The sequence below is a fragment of the Choloepus didactylus genome, chromosome 21 (genome assembly GCF_015220235.1).
Source record: "Choloepus didactylus isolate mChoDid1 chromosome 21, mChoDid1.pri, whole genome shotgun sequence".
Classification (NCBI taxonomy): Eukaryota; Metazoa; Chordata; class Mammalia; order Pilosa; family Megalonychidae; genus Choloepus; species Choloepus didactylus.
The window spans coordinates 36,374,788-36,392,018 of NC_051327.1; the positions used below are offsets into that span (position 1 = coordinate 36,374,788).

A 17,231-nucleotide genomic window follows, 5' to 3' on the forward strand; every position below is an offset into this window, starting at 1 on the left:
TTATAAATTTAAAAATCAGGGTACCGGTTACCTCAAGGTGTGGAAGAGGGACAGGGGCATGATATATGGAAACATATGTAGTTAAATGTAAATTATTTGTAGTATTCTACTCATTTGTTTGAGTGATGGATAGTTCAGTGAAATTCAGTATATCATTATACTATGTAATTAATACATATTAAATGTCTTGTGCATCAAATATAGAGGCAGATTGGCCCCAAAGCTTGTATTCCAAGGCTTTTCACCAGCTTGGGCCTTTTCTAAGGGCCATGAATGAATAGTAATGCATTCATGTGGTTGTATGTTTTTACTAAAATCATTTAAATCCACTGTCTGTCTTTATCTTGATTTATCCTACCTTTGTGTACCTGGTGGTACAATAGCTTCAGGCATTTTGTGATTAGGAATATGCTTAGTGTAGGTTGAAGGGATACATTTGTGGTTGACAGTCACTTCTGGGTATAGATAAGTATTGCCTTCTGGCCTTGTTGTGATGAAAATGGACTAAAATTCCTGGTACCTGAAATCTGTGAATAATGGAAAAGTCAGGATTTGAAATTTATGAAGCCAGAAAGTAGTCTGGAAAAAATGTTTCCATTTATCCAATAAAATTGTAAGTAGAAGATTTATTTCTCATGGATTTCCAGTCAAAATGGAACTTTTTTCTTGTAGGACAGACAGTAACATCACACGTTCAATTACAATTATATTCAACATACATTTGTTTTCTTTTTTGAAAGGAGTTCTACCTTCAAAATAGAATAAGAATTTCTGTGTAGGGTACAAACCTGTAGCAGTATCAACAAGTACTTCTTCAGATGCAGTTACTTGTTTTAGGTGTCCAGATTGTCAATTTAAAAAATAATCAAATATTGGCCAATCATGTTAGAGGGAGGAAGACTTTGACTTGGTTGTCCATTCTCTCTATAGAAAACGTAAGCTGTACTCATGAAAGGCAATCATCATGTGCAGTCATATATGGAAAATATAGTTATGAAGATGTGTCAGGACTCTAATCAACGTATTACGCTTTTTTTCCAGATTTTGTGATATTTAGGTAAACATGTCAGCTTTTTAAAAGTTGTAAGTTGTTGTGATTTCTTTTCTCGTTCTAAATAAGTGTTCACTTCAACCTTCAGGTCTCACAAAACCTGGAACTGTTCCTGATCAAATGATATTCTGAATAAAAAGAATATAGGAAAAGGAAACTTCAAGTAAGAAAAGCATAATGATAAATGAAAAAAATTTTCAGGTTGCTTTTGCTGGGCTTATTTGCGTCTTAAAGGGTCCTAGATTCTTGGACTTTTGAGTTTAGTGAGTGCTTTATAGTTTGTTAGATAATTGCCTACCATGTGTCAATATTATTTTTTTTCTATTTATATATGCCTGTGTCTTCTATTCTGTTAGTATTCCTTTCTTTTAAACCAATTGCCTACTTATGGTTCAAATCAAAAATGATATGGATACTGAGGAATATTAAAATATTTTATCTACTTTAATAGATATTCTTAAATTATGAAAAATAATTAAGAGTTATACATTGTGCAACTTAAATTTGCTTTTTAAATTGAACTGGTATCAAGTGGTGAATCTTATGTTTTATACTCATGACTACACAATGACTACTGGGAATTATTCTTGCAGTACTATTTTATTTTGGACACTTAAACATTAGGAAGATTTGAAAAGGTGCTATTCTGTGTAAAACACTGCAGTGCTCTATGTGGAGCATTGCCTTTTTTATAAAGAAGTGCAATTTAATCTTTAGATTATCTAAACTATGGTTTGCTTGGATGACTAAATCAAAAGCAAATGATCATAATGATAAGTTGATATAACTAAAAGTGGCCAAATAAATTCTGAAGCTTAGTATCAAGGAGAGGCTTACTGTCAGTTTGCATTTTGAATTTATATAGTTAGTTTTATAGAAAATATTTGTAATTATTTGTATGTTTTTGGTGACATAAATGAAAATGAATGTATTTTCTTTCTAATAATAACAATTATTTAAATTAGAAAAGATAGTCTCAATATTATTTTAATATTATAAATTATAAAGTTAAACTTTTTTTACTGGAGTTATGTATCCAAATGTGGTATCTTAAATTCTAGAATATGAAAGATGGCAAGTCCAGATAGAAGTATCCGGAAGATATTAAAAGCCAAAAAAACAATGCCTACGAGTTGCCGGAAGCAAGTCGAGATCCTGAATAAGACAAAGAATGTTGAAGCACTGAAAGGAACAACAATTGGGATTAATGTGCCAAGTAATAATCAGAATATAAGTACTGGTGTCATACAAAGCCAATGTATACATTCTGAAAATGATGCTCCCTCACTGGACTCTTACAAAAATTCAGTAAGCTCACAGAAAAGTAAAGTATTCCCTCAGAATTTAATAGAACCAGTAGAGGAAATTGTTGGTTCAAAAATCAGATTCGAATATGTTAATGAACAACTGATAGGCCCGTACCAAAAGCCAGGTAAATCAGTCAGTTCTCCCAGGAAACTGTTTACACAAGAAGCAAAAGTCTCTCAGAACACTTCTGAAAATCATTTGGAATGTCAGGCAAATGTAACAAGATCGTTTTTTGAGCAGCATAGAGGGGATTGTAGTCTAAAGTCCATTTACTCTCCACCCAGTGTATTGAGTGGTATAGTTCAAATGCCAAAGTATACAATAACTAGTACCTTGGATAAACAGAGAAATGACAAGATGGTTTCCTATTTAGAAACAAATTCCAATTCAGAGTCACGTGATAAAAGGCAAAATGACAGTATTTTAAGTTCAGACTCCTGTTTTGAAAAAGCACCTAATTTGGTAAATTCAGTTAGTTCCGGCAACCATGATGCTGACACTTTGAAAACTGAAGAATCTAGTAGAACTTGTCATTCCAGCATTTCAACTTGTGGAAGTACAGACTCAACGTGGCATTCATCATACAGCTCTGATAATTATAGTAAGTACATATATCTGCATCTTTTGGAGAAATTTAAGTAGTTACTTTCCTTTGTGGGATTTTATAATCTCAGATAATCCAGGGGACTTACAGACAATATTGTTATTTCAAAGGTATATGCAGAAATTGTTTTATACAGTTTGTGCAATTTGAGAGTAATTGCTGAGGTGGGGGCCAGAGAGCAACCAAGACCCATGGAACATCCTTGAGAGGAAAGAGACTGTACTTTGGGGGAGAAAGTTTAATGGGAGATGATTCTAGTAATGAAATGAGAGTATCTAGGAACTACTTTTGATGAGGAGGAGCTGGGGGACTCACTGTAAAGAATAAATAAAGCACCCAGCAGAGCCTTCTAAATTGGATAAGGAAAAAAGTAAATTGATGTTAATTATTTCAGATTTTCTTTTTATGAACCCTTTCTAGTAGGGAGAGGGGGAGGTTTTTACCATATCCAAAAGGAAGTGAATTCTGGCGATTATTTTCCCTTGAAAGTAGAAAAAATCAAAAGGTGTTTTATGGCAATTGTTTGGCTCATTTCAACTAGATCTCCTTATTTTGAAATTAGATTAACAAGGAGTCACTCTGCCTAGGGCTAACTGAAAGAGAGTGTTTTAAAAATTGTTGGTGGACCCATTTTTTCCATAGTTACTTATAAACCACATGCCAAGTATAGGCTGGTAGATAAGAATATATACATAGATGTATGTATATATGTACATGTAAATTTGTATATATGTTTATTTACGTGTGTGTGTAATATATGTATGTAGAGGAAGACATGGATGCCAAATAGTTGACAAATGAATTTTGAGGCTATAAAATCATTAAAGTAGCAAAGGCAAATTTCGTTAGAACTAGGGTATTTTTGTTGATTAATGAAATACAAGAAAAAACTGATTTCATGGGCTAAATATTATTTGTGTTCTTGGCTAGCTATAGAGTGATCATTCAACAAGATGAATTTTAAATTGCTTAAAAAAAATAATAGGACCACCTATTAAAAATAGGTAGAACTACCTAAGTAACTTCATAAAAATAAAGTAGGGCCACTTAAGTAACTGTTAATAGAGGATTAAATGCTTTAATTTATTAGGTTTTTTGTTGCTGTATATGTAATAAATAAGGTTGAAGGGAGAGAATATCTGAGACCAGAACCCTACTTAAGATATTCTTTGTTTTTTTTTAAAGAAAAAGTTCATGAGAAAGTGTGTGTACAATTACATTTTCTTAAAAATGCTGCCATTTTCAGGGTTTAGTTTTTCCATTTGCTTAGAAGTTCCCTAAATTAGAGAATTTCCCTGTTTGCTCCTTTAGAAGGGAAATTTTTATCTCTGAACTTTCTGTCTCCCCAAGGTCATAATCAAAAGAAGAGGATGTTTTTAGAAAACAAAGAAAATCTTAAGCGCATGAAAACTTCAGAGCAAATTAATGAAAATATTTGTGTAGCTCTGGAAAGGCAAAGAGCTTTGCTGGAACAGGTAAAATATTGGGGCTTAAATATTATTTCCTTCAGAAACTTTTACTTTTGATTAGTAAAAAATGGTAGAAGTTAATTTGTTAAGCGCCCAGTGACTTAAGTACAGATGACTTTCACTTCGCTTGATACAAAAGTGGTATATGAAAATCAAGCAAATGGATTAATCAGGGAAAGATTGTTATTTACATTATCAACCACATCTCGCCCATGCTGAGTCATCTAGGAAATCCTATGTAGGTAGAGTGCTGTGGTGGAAAGAAAATGGGCATTTTGGTCAGTACTGACCCCGGTTCTCCATGAGAGTCAGGCACTGCATGACCTTAAACAAGCTGCTTGACTATCCTGAGCAATCCAATCTATTTTATGCTGCTCATGAGATTCTTTGAGCTGTTACTGTAACTCTCTGAAAGCCTTATCACAATTGACTGCCATTTCATAGGCTCAGAAAACCAGGATTCCTTTGCGAAGTCCTCCTGCATTCTCGTTTATTTGCCCTAATTTTTGATCTGACACAGGCTGCATTATCTGACATGTTGCTTTATAGCATCATTAAATACACATTTTGCTTCCATTTTTGCCCCAGTTCATCTCATTGTACTACAGTCTCCACACATGTCTGATGTATAATGAGCTTTAATTCTAGTAGAATGGCTTTAATCAGGACCTGTTTGATGATCATGTTTTGCTACTTCACCACCATTAGATCTCCACCACTAAAAGTTATTATGTGGTAGTCTATCATCTGTAATGAACCAAAATTTCCCAATCCAAACTGTCCTACAAACTGTTTCAGAAACAGTTTATAGGATATAATTAATTATATAATTATATATCATATGAATGTATATTCATCTAGTGAAGGGAAACCTTTTTGAAAGTCTCGTGCAGAACCCACTTAAAAGGGGAGTCGACAGTTTTTCCTCTCCACTCCTGTTTTCCCCCAGGAAGACCAAAGGAGACAGCAAGAACTATGTAAAAGGTGTATTTTTTGTAGGAGGGAGTAGTAGAATTATGGTCATCATGGAACTAGTCCCAGGGTCATGTTATCTGAGAAAAAGGTTGGGGATTCCAGCTGTATCTTTTCCCCAGTGATCAGTAGCTGCCTTCAGAAATAAAGTTCTGATATGAACATATAAAGACAAAACTTATTTTAATCTTTAAGCATTATAATTTCACTGGCATGGAAGAATCAGGATTTTCAGTGCTATTATTACCTCACAAATGTTTGGCCTCACAGATTACTTCATAAATGTTTGATACATAGAAAATGGTCCTTCCAGTGACGTTTAGGGAATGCAGTTATCTTTGTTATCCTCTGGAAGATTCTCTTTCATTCTCCAGAGACAACTTGTGGTTTTACCTAATTCCTATCTTTTTCTCTATCTCTAAATAGCTGACTTTCCTTCACTTGTATTTCCTGTCCAAACAATTACCTCTCTTAAATCACCCCTGTGTGTTTTTCTTATTTGAATCCCAGTGGGACAGGATCTCCCATTCTGACCTTCTTTTTCTCTACTGAGGAAATCTCAAAGCTATTAACTCTTACCTTTGAGGTCTCAAAGGGATCTTGGCCTAGTTGGTACCCCAGTTAAATTACTAAAGTGGAGGAGTTCTTCCTCAAAGTCAAAGTTATTCACTTCATCCACCATCTTAGAAAGTTGAGGCAGATTGGTTAATGCAGTTGCCAGTTTTTCTCCAATCATCAGGCCATTTTGGCTGCAATGTATAAATTGAAGTTAGGACTTCTATCTAATTCCGTAATGCTGGGCATATTACGAGCGGCAGAAGACATGTATGAGATATTTGATGGAAGTGATTGTGCCTTGCCTTCTGAATGAGGAACACCACCACTGAATGAGGATTAGTGTCACCTCTCATTGGGCACTTAGTCCACAATGATAAAGTTTAAGGGTCTGTTTGAATCACCAGGAATATTTGTTTATATTGTGGATTCCTGAACTCAGGAAGAGTTGAAGCCTATTATTTTAGGCTGTTTTCTCAGACTTATCGGATAAAAATTATTGATAGTACTTACACAACTTTCCAGGCTCCTTCCCTGGAGATTCTGTTTGGTGGATCCAGGATGGGGCCTAGGAATTTGTGATTTTAACAAGGATCCCATATGATTCTTCCTCACTAGGGAAGTTTGGGAAACACTGTGTGTCCTTAGCTTGTTAGCAAAACAGCATCTTCATATTCCAATCATTTGAATATGTTTCTCCAAGATTCATCTGGGTATGAGCTTGACATGTTGACCCTGGCTAGTGAACCAGCAAGCCTGTAATGATCCATAAAAACCACACATAGGTGACAGGTAACTGCTATCAGTAAAAATTTTATGTGTATCTGAGCATTTATTTATGTAACATAAAAATGCATAGATTTTGAGCACTTATTTATTTTATCAAACATTTACAAGTTGTGAAAATATAAAAGTGACAATTAATAATTTTGAGAAACCGTTGAAATGTTAATGAAAGTAGACTACAAGACCAACATGAGACTCTGCATTAATGGACTTGCAGACAGTGTTGAAAAGAGAGAAATTGGAAACAAGAAGTTAAAACTTTGGGAATAACTGAAGAAAATTACTGAATTTGACTAATCAGCCAGGTGATATCAGTGGAAAAGAGAACGATATATTCTGACCTTGAGCACTATCAATCACGATATTGGGGGAAAGATATAAGTATTACTAATAAATAACCTAAATGAATAGTGACAGAAAGGTTTCATTGAGACTTGTCTACTCTATTATGAAAGTTGTTTACAGAAGGATACATATTAATTTGAAAACTATAGTGAATGGGTCAACAGAGCTGTTCATATCAGTGGGCATTGAGATTAATTTTCTTTACTTGAAATGGGCCAGTCTATTTTCAGGGGAAAAAAAAGCCAGATAATGAAATGCCTTAAAGTTTCTTGTGATAGTTACTACAGTCTGTTAAAATAGCATGCGTTATACCAGGTAGCATTAGTCATGACTTGCTTTTTTCCCTGTCTTCTTTTAATTTTAATAAGCTCCCCCCCCCAAAAATTATACAAGAAATGATTATCTTGCACATTTATTTCCTTTATATCAATTCATTTTTTCATTTTATGAACCTCTTTTACATATCTTTTTTTCCTTCATCCAATTTTGTTAAGATACATTCACACACCATACAATCCCTCCAAAGTTTACAATCAGTGGCTCACAGTATCATCACAGAGTTGTGTGTTTATCACCTATCTTTTTATGTTCCCATAAATATCCTGTGAGCATCACTCATTGAGCAAATATTTATCCTACCATCTACCTATTTGTGGACAAGAAAAATGAAGCTCAGAGAGGTCAGTGATTCCCCAAAGTCATATGGCTTGTTAATGGCAGGGTCAAGGCTCAAACTTGGATAATTTGCCCCACGTATACATGACTGCAGGCCATCCTACCACTTTCATTGGGCTCTAGTTTTCAGATAACTGGATATCCTTTATATGGAATACTAGGTTTCAGTTATCATTAAAAATATAAAAAAATTAAAAATATAAATGGTACTCTTGTTATTCCTATTATATGTATTATGGAGCTCAAATGGAATTGCAGGAAACTAAACTTTGCAGTATGGAAATAAATTTGGTTTCTAACATGTCCATATATTTAAATATTAGGTGTATTCTGCATTTGATATACAGGTTTTGATAAACTTAATGGTGTGGTAATATAAATATAAACATAAAAAGCATACTTTATAGATTATAGTAATCTAGAAAACAGCAAAGCTGTTTTTAAGAAGTAGAAGATAAAATTGGTTTTTAATTTGAAACATGGGTGTTTGGTTTTTATTTTAAAATTCTAGGTCAAACATTTTATTCGACAGGAGATCTGTAGTATAAATTACAAAGTATTTGATCACAAAGTAAGAGAATTGAATGAACGCATTGGGAAGACACAGTGCAGGAATAAACATGAAGCAATAGCTGATGAACTCTTTGTAAGTTTATAATTTTATTTGATTTCATTTGAATCCTTTTTAATAGTAAAATCTTGTGATGTCTTACATATTAGGAAAGGAAAACAAATAAGGGCAGACCAGAATGTGATTCCTAGCCAAAAGCTTCATGTAGGACTGTACTATAGAATTTGTTATATCTCAACAACATCGACCCTTGAGAAATAATTTTTTGGAACTATCAGCCATTCTTGTCCTTTTTTTAAAATTCAAAATATATTCTGTACTAGTATTGCTCTGGGCCCAAATGGATGAGTTTTACTTAAAAAAGTGAATGAACATTTAGAAGTTTGTGCAACATGTTTCAAGGTTGTTGTTTTTTGTAATGTTTTGTTTTTTTACTCCTCTAGGGTTACTTGCTGATTAGTGTTTCTACCAATGTGAATTTTACTGTGGACCGATTAGGAGTTGATGCTTTTATCTTTCATTCTTGAATATCATACTAGCATCAAACTTGACAAATCTTTTTGATGGGCATATATTGTGTATAAAATTTTCTCATTTATTTTGGTAGATGCCTAAATCTCACAAAACTGCTTTGGCCGATAGCTTCCCCCTCACCCTACCTCTGATGCATTTATTTACTTAGTACTCTAGTTTTGTATTTATTTGTTTTTCTCGTTTTCTTCTAGGCAAGAATATCAAAACTTCAAAGACGTATTAAAACAGTATTATCTCAGAGGAATTCTTTGGAACCAAATGTGGTATCCAGTAATATAGCCTGTAAGGTTGGTATAAACACACAGGAGTTTTAAAAACCTATTTTGATCCACATTTTAACTAGTTGGATTCTAAGAAATGAATGTATTTCTAAGCCAAGACAGAAGGCTTAGAAGATACTGATTCCTGTGACTCAGTCTCGGGTAAAAACACCCTTAGGTAGCCAAAAGTAAATGCCACTTGTATTTATTTAGTAAAGTGAGTAGACAGGGGATTAGTAGTTATTGCCTACTGCCTCGCTACCATTTTATCATGAAAAATTTGAAACACATATAGCGAAGTTGAAAGAATTTTGCAGTCAACACTCATATACTCAGCACCTAGATTATGCCATTGGTATTTTACTATACTTATTTTATCATATAGCTGTCAATTGATTCATCACTCTATTCATCCACTAATCCATCTTATTTTTGATGTTTTAAAGTACCATTATATATTTTTTTCATCTTTTTATTGTGAAATATAACATATATACAGAAAAGTGATAACTTTCGAAGTACGATTTAACAAGTAGTTAGAGAGCAAATTTCAAAGAATGTTACAAGTTACAGTTCCACAATTTCAGTTATTTCCTTATTGTGAAGTATAACATATACACAGAAATGTGATAACTTTCAAAGTATGATTTAATAAGTAGCTATAGAGCTAATTTTGAAGTATGTTATATGTTTTAGTTTTACCATGTCATTTATTTCCTTCTAGCTCTTCTAATACCCTGGAAACTAAAAAAATTAAGAAATTATGTAAAGATTCAGTATTAGTGATCCTTTGTAAATCCTATCTTGTCAAATGCAGCCCCTCTCTCTTATTTGATCACTTTCTCAATCTTGAGGGATATCTGGGCAGTGACCACCCTGACTTGTTCATATTGAACAGGGGTGTCGACATTATGGGGAAGGGGCCTGCATCTGGTTGATGTTCTCGGAGAGGCTGTCTTCCGCAGTGGCTATACCATTGCATATTCCCACCAGCATTGAATAAGAGTTCCAGTTTCTCCACATCCTCTCCAGCGTTTTTCCTTTTTGTTTAATGGCAGACATTGTTATTTGTGTGAGATGACATCTCATTGTGGTTTTGGTTTGCATTTCCATAATACCTACTGAAGATGAACATTTTTTCATGTGTTTTTTAGCCATTTGTATTTTCTCTTTGGAAAAACATCTTTTCATAACTTTTGCCCATTTTATAATTGGCTGTGTGTACTATTGTCGTTTAGTTGTAGGATTTCTTTATATATGCAGGGTATCAGTCTCATCGGATATCTGGTTTCCAGACATTTCTTCCATTGAGTTGTTTGCCTCTTCACTTTTTATATAGCCTTTTGAAGTACAGAAGTTTTTGATTTTGAGGCGTTCCCATCTGTCTATGTTTTCTGTTGTTGCTTGTGCTTTAGGTGTAAGGTCTAAGAAGCTACCTCTTATTACTAGGTCTTGAAGGTGTTTTCCTATATTATCATCTAAGAGTTTTATGGTACTCTATGTTGTATTGAGGTCTTTGATTCACTTTGAGTTAATTTTTGTATCGGGTGTAGAGGTAGGGGTCCTCTTTCTTTTTTTTGGATATGGATATCCAGTTCTCCCAGCCCCATTTGTTGGAGAGACTGTTCTGTCGCAGTTCACTGAATTTGGGGGCCTCATAAGAAATCAGTCTACCATAGATCTGCGGGTCTTTACAAACTTTCTATTTGATTCCATTGATCAGTATGTCTGTCTTTGTGCCGGTACAATGCTGTTTTGACCACTGTGGCTTTATGGTCAGGAAGTATAAGTCCTCCCACTTTGTTTGGCAATTCAAGGCCCTTTTCCCTTCCAAGAATATTTGATAACTAGCATTTCCAAGTCTCTACAAATTAGATTGTTGGAATTTTTATTGGAATTGCGTTGAATCTGTAGATCAGTTCGGGTAAGATTGACATCTTAACGAAGTTTAACCTTTCTATCCATGAACACGGAATATCTTTCCACCTATTTGGTCCTCTTTGATTTCTTTTGGTAAAGTTTTGTAATTTTCTTTGTAGAGGGCTTTTACCTCCTTGGTTAAGTTTATTCCTTGGTACTTGATTTTTTTTAGATGCTATTGTAAAGGGAATTTTTTTCTTGAGTGTCTCTTCAGTTAGGTCATTTCTAGTGTATAAAAACATTACTGACTTTCACGCATTAATCTTGTATCCTGCCACTTTGCTGAATTTATTAGCTCAAGTAGCTTTGTCATCAATTTTTCAGGAATTTCCAAATATAAGATCATATCATCTGCAAATAATGAAAGTTTTACTTCTTCCTTTCCAATTTGAATGGCTTTTATTTCTTTGTCTTGATGGATTGCTCTGGCTAGAACTTCTAGCAGAATATTGAATAATAGTGGTGACAGCGGGCATCTTTGTCTCATTCCTTATCTTAGGGGAAAGGCTTTCAGTCTCTCACCATTGCAGACTATGCTGGCTGTGTGTTTTTCATGTATGCCTTTTATCATATTGAGAAAGTTTCCTTCAGTTCCTACCTTTTGAAGTGATTTTATCAAAAAAGGATGCATGATTTTGTTGAACGCTTTTTCAGCATCTATTGAGATGATCATTTGATTTTTCCTTTCTGTTTGTTAATGTGTTGTATTACATTGATTGATTTTCTTATGTTTCATGCCTGGAATGAACCCCCCACTTGGTCATGGTGTAGAATTCTTTTAATTTGTCTTAAGTTTCTATTTGCAAGTATTTTGTTGAGAATTTCTGCATCTATGTTCATTAGGGAGATTGGCACTTAGTTTTCCTTTCTTATAGCATCTTTATCTGGTTTTGGTATTAGAGTGATGTTATTGTCATAAAATGGCTTACGTAGTGTTTCTTTTTCTTCAATTTCTTAGAAGAATTTGAGCAGGAATGGTGTCATGTCTTCTTGGAAAGTTAGTAAAATTCTCCCATGTAGCCAGCCTTATGACCCTGGTCTTTCATTTGTAAGAAGCTTTTTGATGACTGATTGGATCTCTTTTCTTGTGATCAGGTTGTTGAGATCTTCTGTTTTTTCTCAGGTCAGTCTAGGTTGTTCATGTATTTCCTGGAATTTATCCATTTCCTCTGAATTGTCTAGTTTGTTGGCGTACAGTTGTTCATAGCATCCTCTTACAATTTTTCTTAATTTCTTTGGGCTCCACAATGTCCCCCCCCCCCGCCATTTCTGATTTTATATGGTTCTTCTCTCTTTTTGACTTTGTCAGTCTAGCTAAGTGTTTGTCAATCTTGTTGGTTTCATTTATTATCTCATTTTTTTTCTTCTCCATATCATTTATTTCTGCTTTAATCCTTGTTACTTCTTTTGTCTACTTGCTTTAGGGTTAGTTTGCTGATCATTCTCTAGGCTCTTCATTTGTTCAATTAAGTCTTTGGTTTTAGGCCTTTCTTCCTTTTTAATGTATACATTTAGAACTATAAATTTCCCCCTAAGCACTGCCTTCGCCACATCCCATAGGTTTTGATATGTTGTGTTCTCATTTTCATTTGTCTCTAGATTTTACTGATTTCTCTTGCAATTTCTTCTTTGACCCACTGATTGTTTCAGAGTGTGTTGTTTAACCTCCCCAAATTTGTGAATGTTCTGGTTCTTTTGGTGGTTATTGATTTCTATTTGCGTTCCACTATGGTCAGAGAATGTGCTTCGAATAATTTCAGTCTTTCTAAATTTATTGAGGCTTGTTTTGTGCCCCAGTACCATTATATTTTGTATCAAAGTGCACTTTGAAATGTACACTTCCTAAATATTTTAGCATATATATCATTAAGTAGAGTTTAGTATCTGTTTACATTTTTATGTAATATTTAAATATAATGAAATACAAAAATCTTAAGTGTTTGTTCACTGAGTTTTTTTCTGGTACTTTGTTAGGCTTTGTGTCAGATTATGCTGGCCTTATGAAGTGAATTGGGAAGCACTCCCTTCCTCTGTTGTCTGAAAGTTTGTGTCAGCTTATTATTACTTCTTCAAATGTTTGATAGAATTCACCTCTGAAAGCTATCTGGGCAAGGAGCTTTCTCTCTGTGAAAGCTTTTACTTGCCAGTTCAATTCTTTAATGGGCATAGGGCAATTCACATTTTCTGCTTCACCTTTTATCGGTTTTGTAAGTTACTGTTAGTAAATAATTTGTCCATTTTATCTAAGATTTTGACATAAAGTTCATAAACCCTTTATTGTCCTTTTAATGTTTGTAGATCTATAGTGATATGCTCTATTTCAGTTCTGAAGTTTATAATCTGTGTTTTCTTTTATTCTTGATCAGGCTTGCCAGGGTTTTAAAATTTTTATTAATTTTCTGTCATTTGTCTCTTATTGATTTCTGCTCTTTATTATTTTCTTTCTTTTGTTTACTTGGGATAATTTGTTCTTTTTTCAGCTCCTTAAAAGATAATGATTATGTTTTAACCTTTTCTAATGCAGAACATTTAGAGCTATAAATTTTCTTTGCAGCACCACCTTAGTTATATCTCATAATCTTTGATATATTATATTTTTGTTTTCAGTCAGTTCAGAATAATTCCTGATTTTGCTTTCATTTTGTTTTTTGACCCATGGATCATATGTTTTTATCTGGTTTGGAGTTTAGTCTCCTGGGAAGGTTAAATTTTTGAAAGTTATGGGGGTCCCCTAAGGCTGAGACCCCAGGATTTTTTCTTTCTCAAGCTAGTCTATGCTTAGTCTCCAGCAATTGGTCAATTACTCTAAGTATTCCTACAGGACCCAGCAGCAGTTCTGTTGTTTAGTAGTAAGCTGCGATTGTCTATATTCACCTGTCTCTCCAGTTTTCAGGGTGACAGTTTGCCCTGTGGCCTGAATTCTCAGAGGGAGAATTCGAGAGAATTCCCACAGAGAAAGCTCCAGAAGTTGTTGATTTTTAGTTCTGCTTTTTTCTTGTTGTAAGGACAGAAGTGATGACTTCTAGGTGCTATACATGTCAGACTGGAAAACAAAACGCTTACCTATGGATCAATTATAAAGTGTGTGTTCAATTTCCAAATATTTGAGACTTTCTAATTTGATTTCATTTGGTCAAAGAACCTACTCTGTAAAATTCAGTCTTTAAAGTTATTGACACTTATTTTATGGTCTAGCATATGGTTTATCTTGGAGAATGTGCAGTGTATACTTTGAGAAGAATGTTGATTGTAGTAGTCTATAAATGTCACTTGTGGTAATTATGTCAAGGTGATTGATAATATTGTTCAAATCTTAGTCTATAGCTGTGGTTGTCTGAATAATGGTCTCCCAAATATGTTCACATCCTAGTCCCTGGAATCTGTGAATACGCTACCTGATATGGTGAAAGGGACTTTGTAGATGTGATTAAATTGAGGAATTTGAGATGGGGAAATAGTTCTGGATTATCTAGGGAGCTTATCATAATCACAAGAGTCCTGATAAGAGGGTGACAGGAGAGTTGAAGAAGGAGGAGATGGGACGATGGAAGCAGAGGTGGGAATGATGCACAGTGAAGATGAGGGAAGAGGCCATGAGCCAAGGAATGGAGGCAGCCTCTGGAAGCTGGAAAAGGAAAGGAAACATATTCTCCATGTTGGCCTTGCCGACATAATGATTTTGGCCCAGTGAAACTGATTTCAGTCTTCTGGCCTCTAGAACTGTGAGAGAATTTCATTTGTCTTAAGCCACACAGTTTGTGTGATTTATTACAGCATCATGAGGAAACTAATAACAGACTTTGATGCCAGAGTGAGTTGCTTCTGTAACTAATAACAAAAAACATGGAGGTGGCTTTAGAATGGGATAATGGGTAAAGGCTAGAAGAATTTTGAGGCACATAATTAAGAAAAAAAGCTGGATTGCCTCAAAGAGACTATTAGTAGAAATATGGATGTTGAAAACTGCCCTGAGCACTCAGAAGGTGAAGAGCACAGCAGAAGAAACTTAAATCGCTTTAGCGAATACCTAAATCTTCATAATGGACTGTTGGTAGAAATACACTGTTTCGGTTTGCTAAAGCTGTTGGAATGCGATATACCAGAAATGGATTGGCTTTTATAAGGGAGAAGTATGAGGTTACAGATTTACAATTATAAGGTCATGAAAGTGTCCAAGCTCGGGCATCAATATGAGGATACCTTCACTGAAGAGGGGCCAGTGGTGTCTGGAACACCTCTGTCAGCTGGAAAGGCACTTAGCTGGCATCTGCTTGTCCTTTGCTCTTGGGTTGCATTGCTTTTTAGCTTCTGATTCCAGTGGCTTTCTCTTTAAGCATCTGTGGGTTCTCACTTAGCTTCTCTGGGGCATACTCTGGGCTTCATCTCTTAGCTTAGCATCTCCAAACGTCTTTCTGTCTGCATCTCCAAGCATCTGGGGTTTGTTTTGGCTCTGGGCTCTCTTAAGGACTCCAGTAAACTAAATAAGACCCGCCTTGCATGGGCGGGGGTCACAGCTCCATGGAAATAATCTAATCAAAAAGTCTCACCCACAATTTGGTAGGTCACATATACATGGAAACAACCTAATCAAAAGATCCTACCCACAATAGGTCTGCCCCAAAAAGAGTGGGTTAACAGAACATAGTCTTTTGTGGGGTACATACCAGATTCCAACCAGCACATATGCCATAAAAGCAGCATTAGTGAGAGCTCAGAAGGAAATGAACATGTTATTGGAAACTCAAGGAGGATCCTTGCTGTATAGTGGGTAAAAACATAGTTCAATTATATCCTACAGTTATTTGGAAAGGATAACTAAGCAGTGAACTTGGATATTTATTTAGCTGAGATTTCCAAGCAAAGTGTTGAAGATGCAGCCTGATTTCTTCTTGCTGCTTATAAAAAAAATCAGAGACGAAAGATAAATTGAAGGAGTAACTAATAAGCAAAAAAGGAATCAGGACTTGTTATTTTGGGAAATTCTCAGCCTATCCAGATTGTAAGACACTCAAGTTAGGAGGTTAACCATCAGAAAAGCATTCAATAGAAAGCCAAGGGTGTATTTGGACAGCCTTTTGCTTGTGTCTTGAAAAGGTCAAAAGATCAACGTTCAGTCACACAGAGGGCTCTTTGAAGAAATAAGGACATGCAATTCTTTTTCAGCAGATAGCTACTGTTTTTAGGTTTAGCACATAGGCCTCCTTTTGTGAACTATAGTCCCAATGACAATTTACTTTTCAGAGCCTTGGCAATACTATTCTGGGTGGCTTCATTCTTCTGGCTCGGGCTGCCTTGCGCTGTTGGGTGGGAAGTTCAGGAAACACCAGTCTCTGGTTATTGCCACTGCAATGGATTTCACTTGCTGTTGTCCCAGATGTGGGGTACAGATGCTGGTGATGCTTCACTTGTTTAGTCCCACCACTACCCGAAGTTTGGGTGATGGTGCTGGAGATACTGTGATGGATTTGGCCCACCACTCTTCTGAGTGTGGAGTAGGGGATTGGTCTATGGCTAGGTTCTGCTGGCACTGCTGCGGCCACCAGTTAGGCTCCTGTGGCCCCAAGCATCAGGTGGGGACCCAGCTGACAGTGCTACAGCAGTGATTCAGGTTTTACCAATCCTCCAGGTGTGTAGAGTGGAGGATGAGTTTCTGGCCAGGCCCTGCTGCCCAGAATGTAGGGTGAGGGATAGCTACCTGGCTGGGCCCTGCTGCTGCTGCTGCTGCTGCTGCTGCTGCTATTGCTGCTGCCATTGCTGCAGTGGATTGGGCCACTCTAGGATTGGTCCCTGGCCTCTCCATCATTCAGACCAGAATATATGGGGAATAGAAAGAATACTTAGAGCACTCACTGTGGTGTCGTTCCTCAAGTTTTGAGGTCTTTCAGCTTTCAGAATTGTTCTATGATTATCCGTTGAACGATTTCTAGGGTATTTAGTTGCACTTTGAGGGATGGAGCATAGAAAAGAGAGTCTGTGCCACCTTGTTAAAGTCTAGTGTTAATTAGTTCCTAAAACTTAGTGTAATAGGAATGTTGTCTGAGGACTCACTTTTATCAAGGTAAGAAGTCATTAGTACCTATAAATGCACTTGTTAATAATACTGAGGTATTAAGAAGTTGATTTGTACCACCATTTATTTTCATTTCTTTGATTTTTAAAAATGTATTTTGGCAGGAAAACC

The 17,231-nt window shown here is 35.5% G+C and overlaps 1 protein-coding gene across 5 annotated transcripts in view; it reads left to right on the forward strand.

Annotated features, from left to right (window-relative positions):
• ATF7IP2 (activating transcription factor 7 interacting protein 2) overlaps positions 1 to 17,231 on the forward strand; it is a 95,351-nt gene that overhangs the window by 14,324 nt on the left and 63,796 nt on the right. For 3 of the 5 annotated variants that reach the window (XM_037815425.1, XM_037815430.1, XM_037815427.1), the window contains 5 exons: positions 1,140 to 1,214; positions 2,113 to 2,960; positions 4,314 to 4,438; positions 8,277 to 8,411; positions 9,062 to 9,157. In XM_037815425.1, coding sequence (XP_037671353.1) covers positions 2,123 to 2,960; positions 4,314 to 4,438; positions 8,277 to 8,411; positions 9,062 to 9,157 — 1,194 coding nt within the window. In that variant the 5' untranslated portion in view covers positions 1,140 to 1,214; positions 2,113 to 2,122. The remainder of the gene's footprint in view (positions 1 to 1,139; positions 1,215 to 2,112; positions 2,961 to 4,313; positions 4,439 to 8,276; positions 8,412 to 9,061; positions 9,158 to 17,231) is intronic. The other 2 variants (XM_037815428.1, XM_037815426.1) reach the window with 2 other exon arrangements.